General features: G+C 43.5%; 1 protein-coding gene across 2 annotated transcripts in view; it reads right to left on the reverse strand.

Annotated features, from left to right (window-relative positions):
* Positions 1-291: 291 nt before the first annotated feature.
* Positions 292-19123, reverse strand: part of ARHGEF37 (Rho guanine nucleotide exchange factor 37) — a 110249-nt gene continuing 91417 nt past the window's right edge. For both annotated transcript variants that reach the window (XM_075600944.1, XM_075600945.1), the window contains exons 15-17: positions 10561-10722; positions 1853-1974; positions 292-453 (exon numbers count right to left, since the gene is read on the reverse strand). In XM_075600944.1, the coding sequence (XP_075457059.1) occupies positions 363-453; positions 1853-1974; positions 10561-10722 (375 nt within the window). In that variant the 3' untranslated portion in view covers positions 292-362. The remainder of the gene's footprint in view (positions 454-1852; positions 1975-10560; positions 10723-19123) is intronic.

Raw genomic sequence — 19123 nt, forward strand, 5'->3', positions numbered from 1 at the left:
TTGTTAAGAAAAGTATACCAATAGAAATGGTAGTAAGTTGTGTATCTGGGGGATAGAAATACAACAATAAAAACATAAATGATTAATCTTTTAGTTCTCCAGTTAGTGAAACACGTATGAACACTTTTAGTCCCACTTACTTGACATACAGTACATGGCACTGCGTGTCCAGGGCTTACATTGCATGCCTGCATGGACTATTATGGACTTGTACATTTCCTTCCCATGTCTCCATCTCTCGCCATCTCTCCCACTCCTGCACAGAGAAGGACTGGTGATCCCTGCATGGAAGGCTCTGCAGATTGTTTTTATTTTTTCCTAATCAATACTCCAGTGTAACAGAGCTCTACAAACAGAGGCTCTCAGCATGTAGAATAAATGAGCTTGCATTGATTTTCCTTCAGCCTGTTGGGGTCTTTATTAACCCCTTCACTCCTGAAGAAGTCTGCTCTGCTATAAGAAAAAGCAGATCACTTTCCGTCTCCATTTACCATCCAAACATTCAGGGCCGCCCACAGAAATCGTGGGGCCCAGGACAAACATTTTAAGCAGGCCCCACCTCCCCCCGCCGTGCCAGCGGTATTGTGAGCCGCCTCCCCTCCCCCCATTTCACACCTCAAGAGCCCCCTTTCTTCCCCCCTGTTTCCATGTAGTTCTCTCCTTTCCGTGTCACCCCTTCTCACTCTCGCGCCTCGCATGTATTTCTCTCCCTTCCGTCTCACTCTTACTCTGTTCCTCACTCGACCCACCGTCAATTACCCCACGCTCACTCATTCCCTCCCGCTCACACAATTCCCCCTACAAGATATATACCAAAAAACTTGCCACCTCCAAATGCAAAAAACTTACCACCCCCAAATACATACAAAAAAAACCCCACCCCCCAAATATATACAACCACCCCCCCAAACGCATACAAAAAACCCACCTACCCAATACATATAAAAAAAACAATACATATAACCCCATATATATATATATATATATATACACACACATATATACATATATACATAAATATAAATATACACACACATCATATAAAAACAACAATCCTCCCCAATACATATAAAAAATACCCCCAATCCCCCAATACATACAAAAATTCCTTCAAGCCCCTAATACACATATAGAAATTCCCCCAAGCCCCCCAATACATAGAAAAATACCCCCAAGCCACCCCCCAATACATATAAAAATACCCCCAAGCCCCCCAATATATATAACAATTCCCCCAAGCCCCCCAACATATAACAATACCCCCAAGCCCCCAATGCATATACAAATACCCCCAATACATATACAAATACCCCCAAGCCCCCTAATACATCTAAAAATACCCCTAATACATAAAAAAATACAGACTTACCTTGGGTCAGGCCAGGCGCGGTGTCTGCGGGGGTCCGCTGGCTGGGGTGGCCCAGCCGGCACTGCACATTTCCCCTGACCTCTGGCCAGACCCTGTTGCCGGTCGCGGCCGGGCCCCGGCTCTCAGCTGCCTATAAGCCTCTTCCTTTCTCTGCCCCACACCTCCGAGCATCCACTGCCGGTGCACGACGGGGCTCTCTGACGACATCGTGCCGGAAGTAAGCTTGACTCAGCTTACAGTGCGCCGTGTGCTGACATATGAGAGTCCCATCGCGCATGCGCAGAGAAAGGTTAGAGGCTTATAGGCAGCTGAGAGTCCGGGTCTGGGGGCGACCGGCAGCAGGGCCTGGCCAGAGGTCGAGGGAAATGTGCAGCGCCGGCCGGCAGGGCCTCCCCCGCTGCGGGCCCGGGACACTAACCCCGGCAAACCCCCCCTGTTGGCGGCCCTGCAGACATTTACTCTGCTGAGTTGATTACTGCTTACCTCATTCTCTGCAGGAGGTGATTGCTGCCTCCACTGTTTTGTAAAACAAATTCATTCGTCACTGCTTTGCTTTGGCGCCACCTGGTGTATATTCTCTGACTGTGCAAGTGATCTGGTGCCTCCTGATAAGAAATGCAATGTGTATATGTATCAAGATGGTACAATTTGCTCCAAATCATGAAGTAGACATTTTCATCTGGACTGGTAGCATATATATATGAAGCTTGTTAATCTGTGTTCTTACATTCAATTCAGATCTCTTAGGGTTAATTTGACAAAACAATGGCTATTAAGTCCTCTAGCTTCTCCTATAATTATCTTCCCAAATGTTTAATTTAATTAAATAAAATGTCATTTAGTGGAGCAAAATTGGATAAAGTATATTAATACATTAAACAGTGAAGTGTTTAGGGTACAAGTGTGTGTATACACTGTGTACAGAAAAGGCAGGGCACCATTTTATTGTTAGTCATATCTTGGAGAAAAATCACTAACCTTTCATGAAAATTTGAGCAATTATAGGTCTGTCACAGTAGATTATTATATTTAAGAATTATTTGGTAATCAAATATTCCTTGGAATTGGTGACGACATGATGACCTCATCAAGTGCTTAGTTACAAAATGGTGTTAGCGAAGAAGATAAGCACGTTCAAAATGCTTACATACAATGTTTCCTGATAAGGGATGGTCGCTAGAAGGACTGAAAAAACGAATTCATAAAACAACGTAACGTGGGAACAGCTGGATCAATACGTTATCGATTTATGCAATCAGACAGTGGTGTTCTCGTCTGCGGGCGTTCGTTTCTGCAACAGAACAATTTGAACACACACTTTGAACTCAAACTTTATACAGGCGTACCCCGCATTAATGTATGCAATGGGTTCAGAGCATGTATGTAAGCGAAAATGTACTTAAAGTGAAGCACTACCTGTTTTCCACTTATCAATGCTTCGGTACAGGTAGAGAGCCGGTATTGCTGTTCAGGAGGTGCTAACAGATGCATGCACGAGCTGCCGTTTGCCTATTGGGTGAGGGGAATCAGCACGTCACTTCTACGGCGGTCTGTAGGGCAGAAAAAGTGTCTGTGCTCGCGGGGTATGGTGCTATTGAAACTATGTCCTTACTCGTGAGTGTACTTAAAGTGAGTGTCCCTAAACCGGGGTATGCCTGTAGTTATCTTAGTATGTATGTATAGCTTTATTTATATAGCGCCATCCAGGTACTGTACATAGCGCTTCCCAGCATTAATACACGTGACATAATAATATAACACATAATGGGAATAAATGCTTTAGACGTGACAGTAACAATAGGAAAGGGAGTCCCTGTCCCGAAGAGCTTACAATCTACGTGGTAATTAGGAAGAAATTAGAGAGTAGGAGGGTGTTATGGTAAGTGCATCTGTAATGGGTCAAGGTCAGTGCAATGCATGTATAGTATCAGCCAGCGGAGCTACCCATATGCTTCGTTAAAGAGATGTGTTTTTAGATAGGTCTTAAACGAGAAGAGAGATGGTTCCAGTCGTATATTGAGGGGAAAGGGATTCCAGAGGTCTGGGGCAGTGAGTAATAACAGTTCTAGGTGGGAGAGAGCTTTAGATACAAAAAGGGTAGACCGAAGACATCCTTGAACACAACGCACGAGTTGGGCAAGTGTATAGCGAGAAACAAGAGCTGAGATGTAAGGAGGGGCAGAAGAGTGCCTTAAAAGTGAGGAGGATAATTTTGAGTGATACGGAGTTTAATTCGAAGCCAGGGGAGGGACGCAGAGACAGATTTAGGATAGAGTAAAGTGATTGTTGAAGCAGCGTTTAGGATAGATTGTAAGGGAGACAGGTGAGAGGCAGGAAGATCAGACAGAAGAAGGTTACAATAGTCGAGGTGGGAGAGAATGAGGGCCTGCATTAGAGTTTTAGTAGTAGAGGAACAGAGGAAAGCGCATATCTTTGCAATGTTAGAGAGGTAAAAGCGTCAGGTTTTAGCTACATTGTGAATGTGAGAGGAAAATGTGAGTAAAGGTATAACTGTTGCATGCTTGAAGCAGGCGAGAATGGTGCCAGAGTAGGGGTTGGGGTTGAAAATGTGTGAGTGTACGGATTAAAGTAGGAGCAAGAGGTTTGAGGAGATGTTAGGGAATGGAGTCAAGAGGGCAGGTGGTAGAGGGAGAAGAGGAGATCACAGTGATATGTCCTCCACTGTGACAGAGGAAAATGAGTCGAGGATGGTAGAAGGAGACTTAGGAAGATGTTTAAATTTGAGGAGGATACAGAGGGGATGTCTTCATCTTAAAATAGTCAGCAAAGTCCTGAGGTTAAATAGAGGAAGAAAGACCGGTAACAGATGGTGGTCTGAGTAGAGAGTCAAAGACAGAGAAGAGTCTGCATGGGTTAGACTTCTGAGTGTTGATTAGTGAAGAAAAGTCGGTATATTATGTCTGGGAGACAGCAGAGTTAAAACAGGATAGAATATATTTGTAGTGAAGAAAGTGTGCAAGAGTATGAGATTTCATCCAGAGGCGTTCAGAGGAGCAAGTCCAGGAGTGGAGCATGTGTGTGTGGCAGTTTAGCCAGGGCCGAGGGTTAGAAGGGCGAGAGCGGGAGAGAGAAAGAGGGACATGTTGATCAAGAGAGGAGGATGGGGCTGAGTTGTAACTCCCTGTTTTGCGTATATTGTTGATGTGGTTGCTATTGTTTGAAGTTTATAATAAGTAAATAAATAAGAAATATGAGAATAAGGACTGAAGTTCCTTGATGGAGGGGAGATGAGTCTCCATTTTGTTACCCCTACGGGGTCAAAGTATTGTGGTGTTGTCTCTGACTCGACAGACGTTGGGGGGAAGTGTGCTTATCTTTGCCAGAAAGGGCTCCGTACTTGGTAAAGCACAGTGGGGCGAGTGGGCAGGGCTCATTTAAATGTGAGTTCCGGGAGCCCACTCACGTCAACGGCTGGGTCACGTGGGCCCGACTTTGTTGTCACGTGTCATTGGTTCAAGGACCTTTGACCTACACCTCTTGTGTGATTGCTCTGGCAGGGGTAGCACTTACCAATTATTTAATGGTTATAAAGCTGCGGCCTTGTACCACCAGACCTTGTCATGTCGATATTTATGTGTTATATATGTGGGTTCTGGGTACTTGGGGTGGAGGGTAGGGGAGCTCCCTCACATTCTCCCAGGTCAAGAAAATGGATGTGAGAAGGATTTGTAGGGGTGTGTATTAGCGCAGGGGGTATAGCTAAGTGGAGCCAAATGGTGTAAATAGGAAAGGAGTTCATGTGAACTGAGAAATGGAGAAGGGAGGAGAAATGGGGAAATATGAATGGAGTTAGCAACATAAGGCTTATAGAAAGAAAAGTGGGGTGCTGGTAACTGAAATTTAGTTAGGATAAGGGTAATGTACAACAGGTCAGAAATTGAATATATGAATGGTGGTGCAGCAGAGTGAAGGGCGCTATGTCTTGAGTCTGTGATGGAAAATATCCTTATTTCCAGCACTGTTCAACTCCAAAATCCAGGACCAGTAGGTGTAAAGTTGGCCACTTCTTGTTTCACTTTTGTTGAACTCTCTGTTAAACTCCACTTAAAAATAGTTAACTTTAAAGATGGGCTGCCCAAGCAGTGCTGTTTCACCAGTGTGTCTCTAAATATATAGGGCTAAGAAGTCACCTGATCCCACTTAAGTTCTGCCCAGACAGCCCAATGAACACATGAGAGGCACAGAAGACAAATGTTATTTGTAATCAGACATGCTAGCTGTTGAAGTTACTAATCAGGTCAGCAGAGCAGATGTTAATCGCAGAGACAGCAGCAAATAACCCAATGCATAACTAGTGTAACCCCTCTACTTTTATTGTACCTCAGACTGTACGCATGGTGCTGAGGTAGGGTCCTGTGTCTGTATGTCTAAGTTAGATACCACACAAGCGTGGAGCAAGTAAGGGGACACAACACTTGGATGTATATATAATTGAAAAATGGTATATCTATAAACAGTTAACAATAATATTGTCACTAGGGAAGACTGCAAGAGTTACATCTCAGACTCTACAGGGCTCAGTTTGCATGTTAAATGTTAAAGTTCATGACAGTACAATTAGAAAAAGACTGAACAAGTATGGTTTGTTTGGAAGGGTTGCCAGGAGAAAGACTCTTCTCTCTAAAAAGAACATGGCAGCACAGCTTAGGTTTGCAAAGTTGCATCTGAAAAAACCACAAGACTTCTGGAACAATGTCCTTTGGACAGACGAGACCAAAGTGGAGATGCTTGGCCATAATGCACAGCGCCACGTTTGGCGAAAGCCAAACACAGCATATCAGCACAAACACCTCACACCAACTGTCAAACACGGTGGTGGAGGGGTGATGATTTGGGCTTGTTTTGCAGCCACAGGACATGGGAACATTGCAGCCATTGAGTCGACCATGAACTCCTCTGTATACCAAAGTATTCTAGAGTCAAATGTGAGGCCATCTGTCCGACAGCTAAAGCTTGGCCGAAATTGGGACATGTAACAGGACAATGATCCCAAGCACACCAGCAAATCCACAACAGAATGGCTGAAAAAGAAAAGAATCAAGGTGTTTCAATGGCCCAGTCAAAGTCCAGACCTTAACCTGATTGAAATGCTGTGTCTGGACCTTAAGAGAGCTGTGCATAAATAAATGCCCACAAACCTCAATTAAATGAAGCAATGTTGTAAAGAAGAGTGGGCCAAAATTCCTCCACAACAATGTGAGAGACTGATAAAGTCATACAGAAAATGATTACTTCAAGTTATTGCTGCTAAAGGTGGTCCTACAAGCTATTGAATCATAAGGTACTGTATACTTAGTTTTTCACACATGGCTTCTCTATTTTGGCTTTATTTTTGTTAAATAAATCATGACACGGTGTAATATGTCACGTGTTGTTCATCTGAGGTTTTATTTACCTAATTTTTAGACCTGCTAAGGAACAGATGATTGTTATTATGTCCTGATGTGTAAAACAATAGAATTCAAAGAGGGTGTACTTTCTTTTTCACACCACTGTATAAAATACTTAACATAATATGTATATACTGAGTGTAGTGAGCTTTTGCTGAGGATCACAAGATTTAGAAGATTGTACAGCAATTACATAAAACCAGTTGTACCACACACACTGTGAACTTATTTCCTGCCATCTGACCGTAGGCCACGGGTGACATATTGAGAGCAATAAAGAAATCAGGCCCCCACCTCCTCACCTGGTATCAGTCTGTTGTCTATAAGTAAGAGGGATTACATATTTATAAACAAGAAAAGAAACAGACATCTGTACACACACATTCAGACTTTTAATTCCTTCCTGAAAGCTCTCACTTGCATGAGTCAGTAGTATAAAGTTGCATGGGACAACAATTTATTTACAATATATGTCAACAGTTCAACTATTTACAATGCATGGAGTCAATAGAATGGCACAGTTGTTGACATGATATATATGTATGCATGTATGTATATCTTTATTTATATAGCGCCATCCATATACATAGCACTTCATCGCAGTAATACACATGGCATAACAAAATAACACATACTGGGAATAAGCACTTCAGACATAAAAGTGACATTAGGAAAAGGAGTCCATTCCCCAAAGAGCTTACAATCTTTGTGGTAATTAAAAAGAACTAACACACAGTAGGAGGGTGTTCTGGTAAGTGCATCTGCAAGGGGTCAGGGGCAATGTATATGAGATGTACAGTATAGTATCTGCCAACGGAGCTGCCCATATTAAAGAGGTGTGTTTTAAGATGGGTCTTAAAATTGGTGAGAGAGGCTGCCAGTCGGATATTGAGGGGTAGGTGTAGGGCAGTGACTAAATCAGTTTTAGGTGTGAGAGGCCTTTAGATACATAAGGAGTAGACAGAAGACATCCTTGAGCAGAATGCAAGAGTTGGGCAGGTGTATAGCGAGACACTAGAGCTGAAATGTAATGAGGGACAGAAGAGTGTATAGCATTAGTTAGGATAGATTGTAGACGAGACAGGAGATAGGCAGGAAGGCTGGACATTAGATGGTTATAATAGTTGAGGCGGGAGAGAATGAGTGCCTGTGTTAGTTTCAGCAGTAGAGGAAAAGGAATATCTTTGCGATGCTATGGAGGAAAACCGACAGGTTTTATCTACATTGTGAATGTGAGGGAGGACTTAAATGTGACACCTAGATAGCGTGCTTGTGATACTCTGTGTATGATAGAGCTACCAAGAGTAATCTAGAAAAGGGCAGTAGGGCCAAGCTTGGGAGGAAGTATGAGGAGCTCTGTCTTTCACATGTTAAAGTTTGAGTCGGCGAAGGGCCATTTAGGATGATATAGCGGATAGACATTCAGAAACTTTGGTCTGTACAGCGGGTTTAAGGTCAGGGGTTGAAAAGTAAATTTATGTGTCATCAACATAGAGATGATATTTGAAACCAAGAGATGTTATTATGTCACCTAGAGAGAGTGTTTAAAGAGAAAAGTGATAGCAGGACAGACCCCATGGGTATACCCACAGAGAGATCAATAGAGGAGGTGTTAGCAAATGAGACACTGAAGGCTGCTTCTGTGAAGAGAGCAGTGCGGAAGCCAGATTAGATCTAGGAGAGAATAGGAGGTAAGAAAATGGAACAAGGCATTCAAGGAGTTTAGGGGCAAAAGGCAGGAGGGAGACGGGTTGATAGTTAGAGAGACAGGTATGGTCAAGCTTGCTGTTTTTGAGTAAAGGTATAACTGTTGCGTGCTTGAAGGAGGTGGGAAAGGTACCATAGTGGAGTGAGGAGTTGAAAATATGTGTGAGTAGAGTAGGAGCAAGTGGTTTGAGGAGATGGGAGGGAATGGGTCAAGAGGGCAAGTGGTAGAGGGGGGAGAAGAAATCAGCAGTGACACGACCTCGTCTGTGATGGAGGAAAAAGAGTCAAGGATGGTGTCATAATCCTCCCCTCACAGTACTCCTTCTAGACCTATAGAGGTGCACAGAGGAGTCAGCGCTGTGTCTTTCCCTGTTCCTTTTTATTCAGACTCCTAGTTCTGCAAATCACAGGTACCTTCTTGTTTGTTTGTCTTGTATTTCCTTTGCACTATTTGCCCCCTGTTTATTATTTGTCCCCTGCTACAATTGTTCTTTGCATGTAGCACTGGAATACTTGCAGCTAACTTTAGTTTACATAGTTACATAGTAGATGAGGTTGAAAAAAAGACATATCCATCAAGTTCAACCTATGCTAAATTTAGACGACAGATGATATCTCAGAGAAGGAAAATGTAATTATTTCCTGACTCCAAATAATGGAAATCAGATTTGTCCCTGGATCAACATCTGACTTGAAATAGGTAACAAAGTCGTGAGGTGAAATGGAGGAAGAATAACAAGTAACAGATTGTGATCTGAGTAGAGAGTCAAAGTCAGAGAAGAGGTGGTGTGTGTTAGGCCGCGCTTATAGTGCAAGCAACGGCAACGCGACAGGCTGTCGCCGTTGCCAGTAGCGAAAGTTATACTTTAACTTCCAGCTATGTTGCTGGCGACAGGGTGATTGATTGGTTCAGAGGGTGTCACATCTGGCGACAGCGTCTGAAAAATCAAATTTAACCCGCTACCAATTTTCCATACGCGAGGTCGCTCCATCACCGTCGTGCTTACTATAAGCGCTGGCAACGGAGTCAACTGTTTTGTTTTCGGGCGACATCGCGTCATCGTCACTATAAGCGCAGCCTTAGATTTGTGAGTGTTTGTTTTGTCTGGGAGAGGGTAGAGTTGAAACAGATCATATATTTTATGGTTATTTTACCTGTTGTGAATAATATTATTATCACTGCTTTAAATATATGCTTATGTCCAATAGGCAGTAGCCTCAAAAATAATTAGAGAAAAGTGTCTCTGTTTTCTTTCTTTTTGTTCACATTCTATTTTGCATTTGATTTTGTCCATGTTAGAGGCTGCAAATTTCTCTTATTATCATATTTCTAAATTCATTGCTGATATATATTGGTATTATTAGCACTTTCTTGTTTTTTGGATGTGGACATCATAATCGTTTATATTTTCACATTTCACATTCACTGCTTAACACATCTATATTAATCATTCTTCACATTTGTATCTTGATGTAGCGCTTTTACTTCTTCTTTTTGTGTGTGTGTATATATATATATATATATGTAGAGGTATCAGTACCGTGTTAGCCGAGCTTCAATAATCAAAAAATAAATAGATGATACCGTTCTGTGGCTAACGAAATGCTTTTATTTGTGCGAGCTTTCGAGATACACTGATCTCTTCTTCCTTGCTTCATTCATTGTAACATCGCCGGAAGAAGAGATCAGCGTATCTTGAAAGCTCGCACAAATAAAAGCATTTCGTTAGCCACAGAACGGTATCATCTATTTATTTTTTGATTATATATATATATATATATATATATAGTCTCTTGTATATAGCTGCTTGGGGTAGCTGATTACATTGCATAAGTCCGTTGTATTAGCCAGGAGTCACTGCATGGACTCAGCTGTGTACACATAGCATTCTAGGCTCAATTGTACAGTTTATAGCTATTTGCACCATGCGAGTCATTCGCACTGCATGGAATCAGCTGCGCATCCTCAGGATTTCTGTTGTTCACCCAGGACTCCACATTTATCATTTGCATCAGCTACTTATAATTGCTTGCGAGAGCCCAGCTGCTGGTGTCCTGCATGGGCACCCTCACCAGGAAATTAGAAGGCATGTAACCTCTCTGGCCGTTCACCTCCACCAGGCTCCACTCAGCGCTCCCCTTCTTGTCATGTGGCTCCAGTACTGTCACCGGCTCTCCCACGTTAACGGTAACCTCGTAGCTGCCACGGGCGGCAAATGCATAGCCAGCAACTGTCTGCGAGTCCAAAACAGAAATCAATACACAGAGATATAGGCAGAGCTAAGCAGCAGAGGACGGGTGTAACGAGGAGGCAGCAACATTCCCAATTAGTTCTTTAATCTCATTATACATTAAAAATGCCAATTCGCTGGCAAAACAAAACGGAGAACTTATGTATGTGCTTGGCTTACTTACAAAGATTCAGTCACCCCTTACAGTCATTGTTTGCTGTAAAAAATGAATATATTTCTATTTCCTTCAGATCCTATGCGTTTATAATCAGATGCTTCTTGGTCATCCCCATAATTTTTTTGGGATAATGATATCAGCGTAATTCATTTAAACAAAACAACAACAAAAAAAATGTGTGCATGAATAATTCATCTATCTATACATCAGTTCACAAAACGTATAATCATAAAATTATTGAGTTAAAAGTAAACAAACAACAAAAAAAATCCCTAAACACTTGGGAACATTAAAAATTGGAAAAGCAAATACAGCTGCTTATACTTGTCTGATTTTTAAAATTATGTGATAAAAAGGTGTCAGTCACCTATATTGATGCAATTGGCTTACTTTGGTTCTAGGTGGGATAAAGTAAAATGGTTTCCAGGCTAATTCTGAGAACCTGTGGAGGAAAATACAGGCTTTTTCCAGGTCAGAGCAGGAGGAGACTTAGGCTAAGGCCCCGCTCCCTTCGTCAGTGCGCCAGCACTGCAGACAGGCGGGGCGCTGACAGACACAGACCGCGATATGCGGTCTGTAGGGAGCGGGAGCCGGGGCTGGAGTAGGAGGGAGGGGGCGTGGTTTAAGCGGAGGGACCCGCTACCCCCCCCTCCACTGGCTCGGGCTGCAGCAGGGAGCTGCTGCGGGCTGCCCTAGGTGTGTGATCGGCTGGGCTTGTTCAGACAGCACTGGGAGAGGGACACTGTATCTGGCTGCAGCAGGAGACTAACTCACACGCTGACACTCATGCACTCACACACACACACAGACAGGCACACACACACACACACACGCAGGCATACACAAACACATACACAGGCACACACATACACAAACACAGACAGGCACACACATACACATACACACACACAGGCACAGACAGGCACTCACGCTGCTTTCCCTCCCCGCTCCCCGAAGCCTCCCCTCCTCCCGAAGCCTCCCCTCCTCATTGGCTCACAGCCACACCACGTGACGCGTCGACGCTAGGGATTACAATTCTCTTGAATCCCCTAGCGGTTGACGTGAGCTGTGCCGTGAGGGGGGACCGGGACCGGCTCGGGAGGATTCCCCTGCTGGTGGGGAAAGCTCGTGCAGCCGCCCGCGCCGCCGGGCGCAGCGGGTCCCAGGCCTTACAATACATAGCATTCCATCTATGCTATGGAAGTGCCTAGCAGCTGTATTAATTTCATGTATGGGTTTTTTAACTTTTGAACATTTCATACTGTTTTTGGACACTTTGTTTTTAAAAAGCAGAACCACTCAGAGACACAAGAGGCCTGCAAAGCATTGAGCATTCATGTTCCATCTGGCAGCCATGGGGTTAAAAGATGAACCATACATCCTCCAGGATTCATCATCACATCATTTTGGTTCATTACAATAAAATGAACCAATATGATGTATTTACGCCGTAAGCAAAAGCAATTTTGCACAAAAATATTTGTTTTATTTTATTTCTGGCCCTATGCAAGGAGAGGTGCCAATGATAAAATATCTAATAAATACAGTACTGTTCAGCAAACACTGACGTGCCTGTGCCTCACTGCATTTACATGCAGCACTGTGGAAGGAAGTTAGCGCACTGTTAACTGTGCACTACTCAGCTTCTCAACACATTTAACAGAGGGCCTAAGAGGGGGGGTTTATTCATTAAACTACTGTAGCCCTGGGTAGTTTTGGGGCTATAGTTCTTTCTCCTCCTGGCAGTAATACTTAGTAAGGGTAAGTTTGCCAGGAGTAATCATGGGTTCTCCCCACTCACTGCAGCTCTCTGAGTCAGATGAGGCAGTGCAGTTCTGTTTGTGTCCAATAAGGGACAGGGGCGGGCTCTTGCTGAATGTGATTTAGGGAGAAACACTTCCTGATTTAAGGTAGATGTCCCATAGGGTCCAAAACACGGAGCACAGCAGTTCTCTGACACTGCTGTGCTCCGTGTTTTGGTTCCTATGGGACATCTACCTTACCTGCTATGCTGGCGTGATGCACGCACCACCCAAGGATGAGCTGCTACATTAGTGAGTACTTACCTGTTTACTCCAATGTGTCATGTTACCTATGCAGGTTGTTTCAATGAGAGGGTAGTCATGACCATTATGATATATATATAGGTCTGTCACCACCTCGGAGATACTTATGTACTGCTTTATTTACATATTGACAGGAGTTAAAGATATACAGGTGTTCATTAAGTCTCACGTAGCTTTGATTATAGCTCAGCTCCTACATGTCTGATTTCTATCTATGGATTATATATTTATACATGTCATGGTTGTGACTGAGCCCTGATTTTGGGACTAGTTCCCTTGAACTTCACTTCCTGATTTAGATCAGTTGCTCCTACCTTGAGAGGAGCTCAGTCACCAAACCCAGTTGTGCAGGGCTCTGCCAATCTGTGGGCCCTCCCTTAGGGGAGAGACGGGTAGACTGTTCCCACTACTCTGATAGGGGGTAGTGGAAGAGCTAGGCCTGCTTCCATGGCCCTGACTGGGAGTGTAAGGCCAGGTCCATCCTGCAGGAGAACTCCTGTGTTACTGTGTTCCTGTACTGCTGTGTATGCTGCTCCAGTGTATGCTGTTGGTGCAATAAAGTGTTTCTGATTATAAGAAACAGTTTTGAGACTGGAATCTCTCATCCCTGAGGGGGACGTTTTATTACAGGGATTCCACCCCATATCCTGGGGCCTGCAATAGATGGAGGCGCTGTCACCGTGAGTACGTACTGGGTATGTCCCCAGAAGCCTGTCTTGACCTTCCCCATACCATCAAGCGGGAGACTCAGGAGTCCTGTAAGCCAGCAGGTGCACCACACTATATTACATGTAACATGGGTCAGTTTCCTCACGTAAGGGGCCAATGTGAGATTGGGGGGGGGGGGGGGAAACACCGTTACACTACAATAGTGCATATTGTGGCCCTATCACACGGAAATGCCCACTGGATTTATTGAACATTTCTGTGTTATAGTCCCCTGAGCAGCATTATCACAGTTTAATGTTTAATAATGTATTCTAGTGTGGAGACTCATGCTAAGAAAATATGTCTCAGACATAAAAACTTAAAGAGGTAATCCCTCTTAGGACCAAAGTGTACCAACAGTACTGACATGTTTAAGGGGTTACATATGGGTGATTGATGAATTTGTTAAATCTGACACCTGTAAGGTTTTTGTACATTATTATTTTTTTGTTTCAAACATTTTTATTGATTTTTTCAGCATATGAATATTGACAAAATACATCTGCAGTCAGGTGGCAAAATTCGGCTAACAGTGTCCACGCATTGAAACCAGAACAGAATAACATAAATGTAGATATAAATCAAAAAGTTCCAATTACTGAGTGACACATAGCCATGAGTCCAACAAGCATTTATCTCGACTAATGCAGAGTATTACATAGCTTTTGAATAACAGTTGTACTTGGGGTTACAGACAACAACAACAACAACAAAAAATGAAGTAAAAACCAACATGGCAGGTGGGAGGGGGACAAGCAGGGGGAGGAGGGGAGACAAGGATAGTAACCCTTATCTACCCAGTCCACCACCCGGGCCAGACGGTAGTCTCGCAGAGTTCTCTTAGCTGATTCTGGTCAATTTTGTTTTGTTCAACTAGAGCTTATAGAAAAGGAAAAACCCTTAAATACACAGATAAATGCACAAGGGCTAATGAAGCCACAGTCAATGCACTTACTTGATGGTGTGGGTAAAGATGGTGGTATATAAAACAAAGGTGCTACTTACACGGCCACTATCATCTGTCCATCTGTGCATTTGCACTCCCCCTCATTCTCCTTTTGTCTCTTTTATCCACGGGGATTCCGGAAAGACCCCTGGGGTTGAGCAGCAGATATTGGATCCCGTCGTAATGCACCAGCATTGGAGTGCATGTAGGGGTCCTCTACAACGGTAATATCGTATCCGTTTTGTACTGTATTTTATATTTTATATTTTTACCACTTTTAAGAGAGAGCGCCCTATCATTTCTTTCGTTACCTATGCTAACTCCCTGAATATTTGGATCACTTCTGATATTTGAGGCTAAAGGTTCGATTGACAGGGCAAAAACGTGTCGTTTTTAATTTGGATTGAGTCCAGGTTGTTTCCCGGAAGTTTGACCAAGGCTGTTGGATTCTGATACAATGCTCTGATGCCCTCAAGGAAAGGACCCCCGAATCCAAATCCTTGCATTGTTCTGTCTATCCTGTCGAATGCTTTTTCGGCATCTAGGCTCAAGAGGGTAGCCTTTGTCCCGGTGAGATGCACATGCTCTATAATATCAATTATTATCCGGGTGTTGTCTGAGGCCTGTCTGCCCAAAATAAATCCCACCTGATCTATATGGATCAATCTCCGTAATATGGGGTTTAGCCTGTTCACGAGAATCTTACTGTAGATTTTGAGATCCGTATTAAGTGACGAGATCGGGCGGTAGCTGCCACATTGAAGTGGGTCTCGGCCCTCTTTGTGTATTATAGCTAAATTTGCAGCGGCCATTGAGGCTGGAATCGGTTCACTCTCTAGAAAGGAGTTAAACAGTTTAAGCATAAAAGGGGAGTGAATTGCTAGAATTTTTTTATAATACAGTTCAACCCCGTTATAACGCGATCCATTACAATGCGATACAGGCGTGGCTCCCAATTTTCATATTTATGAATACTTTACAACATTATTATTGGTATATTAAATACTTTATTGTACAATGCATACAATTGTACATTATTTCTAACGCGATCCGCTTATAGCGCGATGTGATTCTTTGGACCCCAAGCACAGCGTTATAAGGGGGTTGAGTTGTATATATTTGAAAGTCTGCCAGGACTTGCGGATTTTGCTGCCTTTAGTGATTTGACTGCATCTGCTAATTCAAATCTGGGTGATTCTTCCATTTAAAGTTTCTGATTCAGTTTTAGTCAACTGGGGTAGATTGCATTTTTCAAGGTATTTTGAGATCACTTCAGTGTTAGAAAGCTTATTCTCTGGAGGGTTCAAATTGTATAGTTTCGTATAAAATTTGGTAAACTCATGAGCAATTTCTCTATCATTATGTTAGATTCTACCGTTCTTACATCGAATTGTGGAGATTTGTGACCTGACTCTTACCCCTCTAAGCCTGTTAGCTAAAAGTCTATCCGTCTTGTTTCCTTTATTGTAATTGCTGGTTGGTCCATTTCAGGGCTCTCTCAGTGTCTTCTAATTGAACCTGTCTTAATGTCAGCCTGGCGGCAGCGAAAGATTTATATAAATGTTTTTATGTTGTTGTTGTTCCAAATTTGTTATTTTATCTGTTATTTCTTTATATGCTTTCAGTTTGCTTTTTTTGTTGTGGGAGGCTATGGAAATGAAATCCCCTCTAATTGTTGCCTTATGGGCTTCCCAAAGCATCGCAGGTGTCGAGACAGACCCCTTATTCAAGACAAAATATTTGTTTAATTATAGTTCAATTTTGTTTTCAATTTTGGGATAGTGTAGGACAGAGCCATTTAATTTCCAGCTAAATTAATTGCTTTGGAAAAAGGGGAGGGTAACAGTTGGGTCAATTGGGGCATGGTCTGACCAGGTAATTGAGCCTATATCAGATCTGAGAGATGAATGGGGAATGTTTTTTGTGACTAAAAAATAATAAATTCTTGAGTACGTTTGGTGAGGGGGGAATAGAGGGTGTAGTCTCTTTCGCCCTGATGCTGTGCCCTCTATATGTCTGTCAGGGAAAATTCTACCAGTAAATCCCTGAACCTTTTAGCATATTTTTTAACATGAACTGAATGTGTTTGGCCCGGGGTGGTTGATTTGTCTGCTTCAGGTGTTAGTACCATATTCATATCACCTCCAACTATCACAGATGTTAGATATTGTGCTTCTATTGCTTCCAAGACTTTCCTCACAAACTCAGTTTGATTTTCATTTGGTGCGTATAAATTGACTAGCATAACTGCTGTGCCTGCGAGGGAGCCATAAACTATAAAAGAAATCTGCCTTTCGGGTCTATGATCATTTTCTCGGTGCTAAACGAGATACCTTGTTTATTTAAGATCGCTCCTCTTTTTTTGCTGTTAAATGAGGAGTAGAATGCTTGTGGAAAGGTGCCCCTGAATGTGTTGGGGGGAGGGTGGAGGGGGGGAGGTTCCTGGACATTGAAATGGGTCTCCTGGAGAAACAAAATATCTCCCTCTGCTCTTTTACATTTTTGGAGGGCAAGTCTCCTTTTCCTGTTGGATAGTAGACCTTTTACATTGAGAGAGACTAGTTTGATGGAGGCTGGGCTAGCCATGATCTAAGATTGTAAGATGAAATTGTAAACCACCTACTTTCCCAATGCAGGAGCCGTTATTTATAGTTAGTTTTTTTGAGGTAAGCTGGCACATGGGTGCTATTGTAGCTCCCGTTAGGGACCTGCTGGACGGGGAGGGGGACCGGGCAGGAAAGCTGGAACATTAGCTGGAGCTGGAAATGAGGGGGGGGGGGGGGGGGGGGGGGCGTTAGGGTGGACACAGTAGGGAAGAAAAACAACCAAAAAAGGAAGGGCTGAACATTTGCCCTTAAATAGTAGCACAAGTCATTTATGGCGACTGGAAGGGCGGGCCTTATGCCCTGGAGAGACCACCCCGGTCCCAAGGATTTGTGGACAACGGTGGCGAGGGTATGGAGACCCTCAGTTAACAACATAGACAATTTCCAATTAACATATCCATAACATTTAAGATAACTTACATAGTTACATAGTTACATAGTAGATGAGGTTGAAAAAAGACGTACGTCCATCAAGTTCAACCTATGCTAAATTTAGACAACAGATACTTTATTCTATATCTATACTTACTTATTGATCCAGAGGAAGGCAAACAAAAAACCCCATTAAGGGGAAAAATTAATTCCTTCCTGACTCCAAGAATTGGCAATCGGATTAATCCCTGGATCAACATCCTTCCCATGAAACTTGTGAACAAGCTAGATTTAAGAGTGAGATTATTATCTGTACCTGGCTGACGTAGGTAGGGCCTGAGTCCAACAGCATGGACAAATCACTTTAGTTAGGCTAGTTCTATTTGAATCGGTACCTTGTACTGAAGAGTGGAGGTGGGAGAAGGGAGGGGGGTGGAAAGGAAGGAAGGGTGGAAGGGAGGGCAGTGAGGGGGGGAGGAGGGAGGGGAGGAAGGAGGGGAAGAGGGGGAGTGGGGAGGGTGGGGCTCTATTTCTACGGGTTTATCCCGGTTTATTTGCACCCGATCTAAAGCGTTTCTTTTACTTATAGATATACAATTTGTGACTTACTTTTAGCTTCATACCTGAACGAAACCCTATCTAAAGCTGTTTGCATAGAAGTATATCCCATCAAGGGAGACAGCACCCTTGCCCCACAACCTGTTCTTTTTGCAATCATACGTCAATTGGTTCTGATGGGCAGCAGGGGGGGGGGGAGAAAGGAGGGAGAGAGAGGGGTGGGGACGGGGGAGATGGTGAGGGGGTGGACAGGGGGAGAGGGAGGGGGAGGTGCTCTATTTCAGTGGACGCATCCCGATCTGCTTGCATATGGTCCAGAGCATTTCTTTTACATCAGAGATGCAGATCTTAACTTACTTCTAGCTTTATAACTAGTGTTTTAACTGAACACAATACAATTCAAAGCTCATGTTCGCAGAAACACATATCTAAACAAAAACAAAAAGGAAAGCATATTTGCCTTATAATTTGTTCTGTTCGTAGTCAGACGCGAGCTGATTCTGACGGGAGGGGGTGGGCTCAGAGGAAACTTAATTGCTACCAATTAGGCGTTTTCGCAAGGTCTGCCCCTGGCGTTCTTCTATGCCCGACATCTAGTCTTCTCTGATTCAACAGTACCTCATCTAATCAATCGCTTACTTATCTAACTAACCAGACGAACCAGCGGTTGACAGATCAGGGCCAATCTCATGACGGGTCAAGCCGCTTGCTTAAAGTCTGCATGTATTCCAGAGATAAGCCTTCACGGTCATGAATGACCCCTCCAACTCCCTCCTCCCCTCCCTCCTTCTCCTCCTCCCCCCTCCCACCCCAATAAAGGAAAAACACCCATCCCAAGCCCTTCTCCCCACAGAGACCGTGGGGTCGGCCTCCTCCGCCGTCGCCAGGGTGATGGGCGGGGCCTAGATCAGCCGCTAGTAAATCATGGGGCTCCCCAAGGGGCCTGTATGTGTGCTTGTCGGCCCAATCAA

Source organism: Ascaphus truei, chromosome 5 (assembly GCF_040206685.1).
Source record: "Ascaphus truei isolate aAscTru1 chromosome 5, aAscTru1.hap1, whole genome shotgun sequence".
Lineage (NCBI taxonomy): Eukaryota > Metazoa > Chordata > Amphibia > Anura > Ascaphidae > Ascaphus > Ascaphus truei.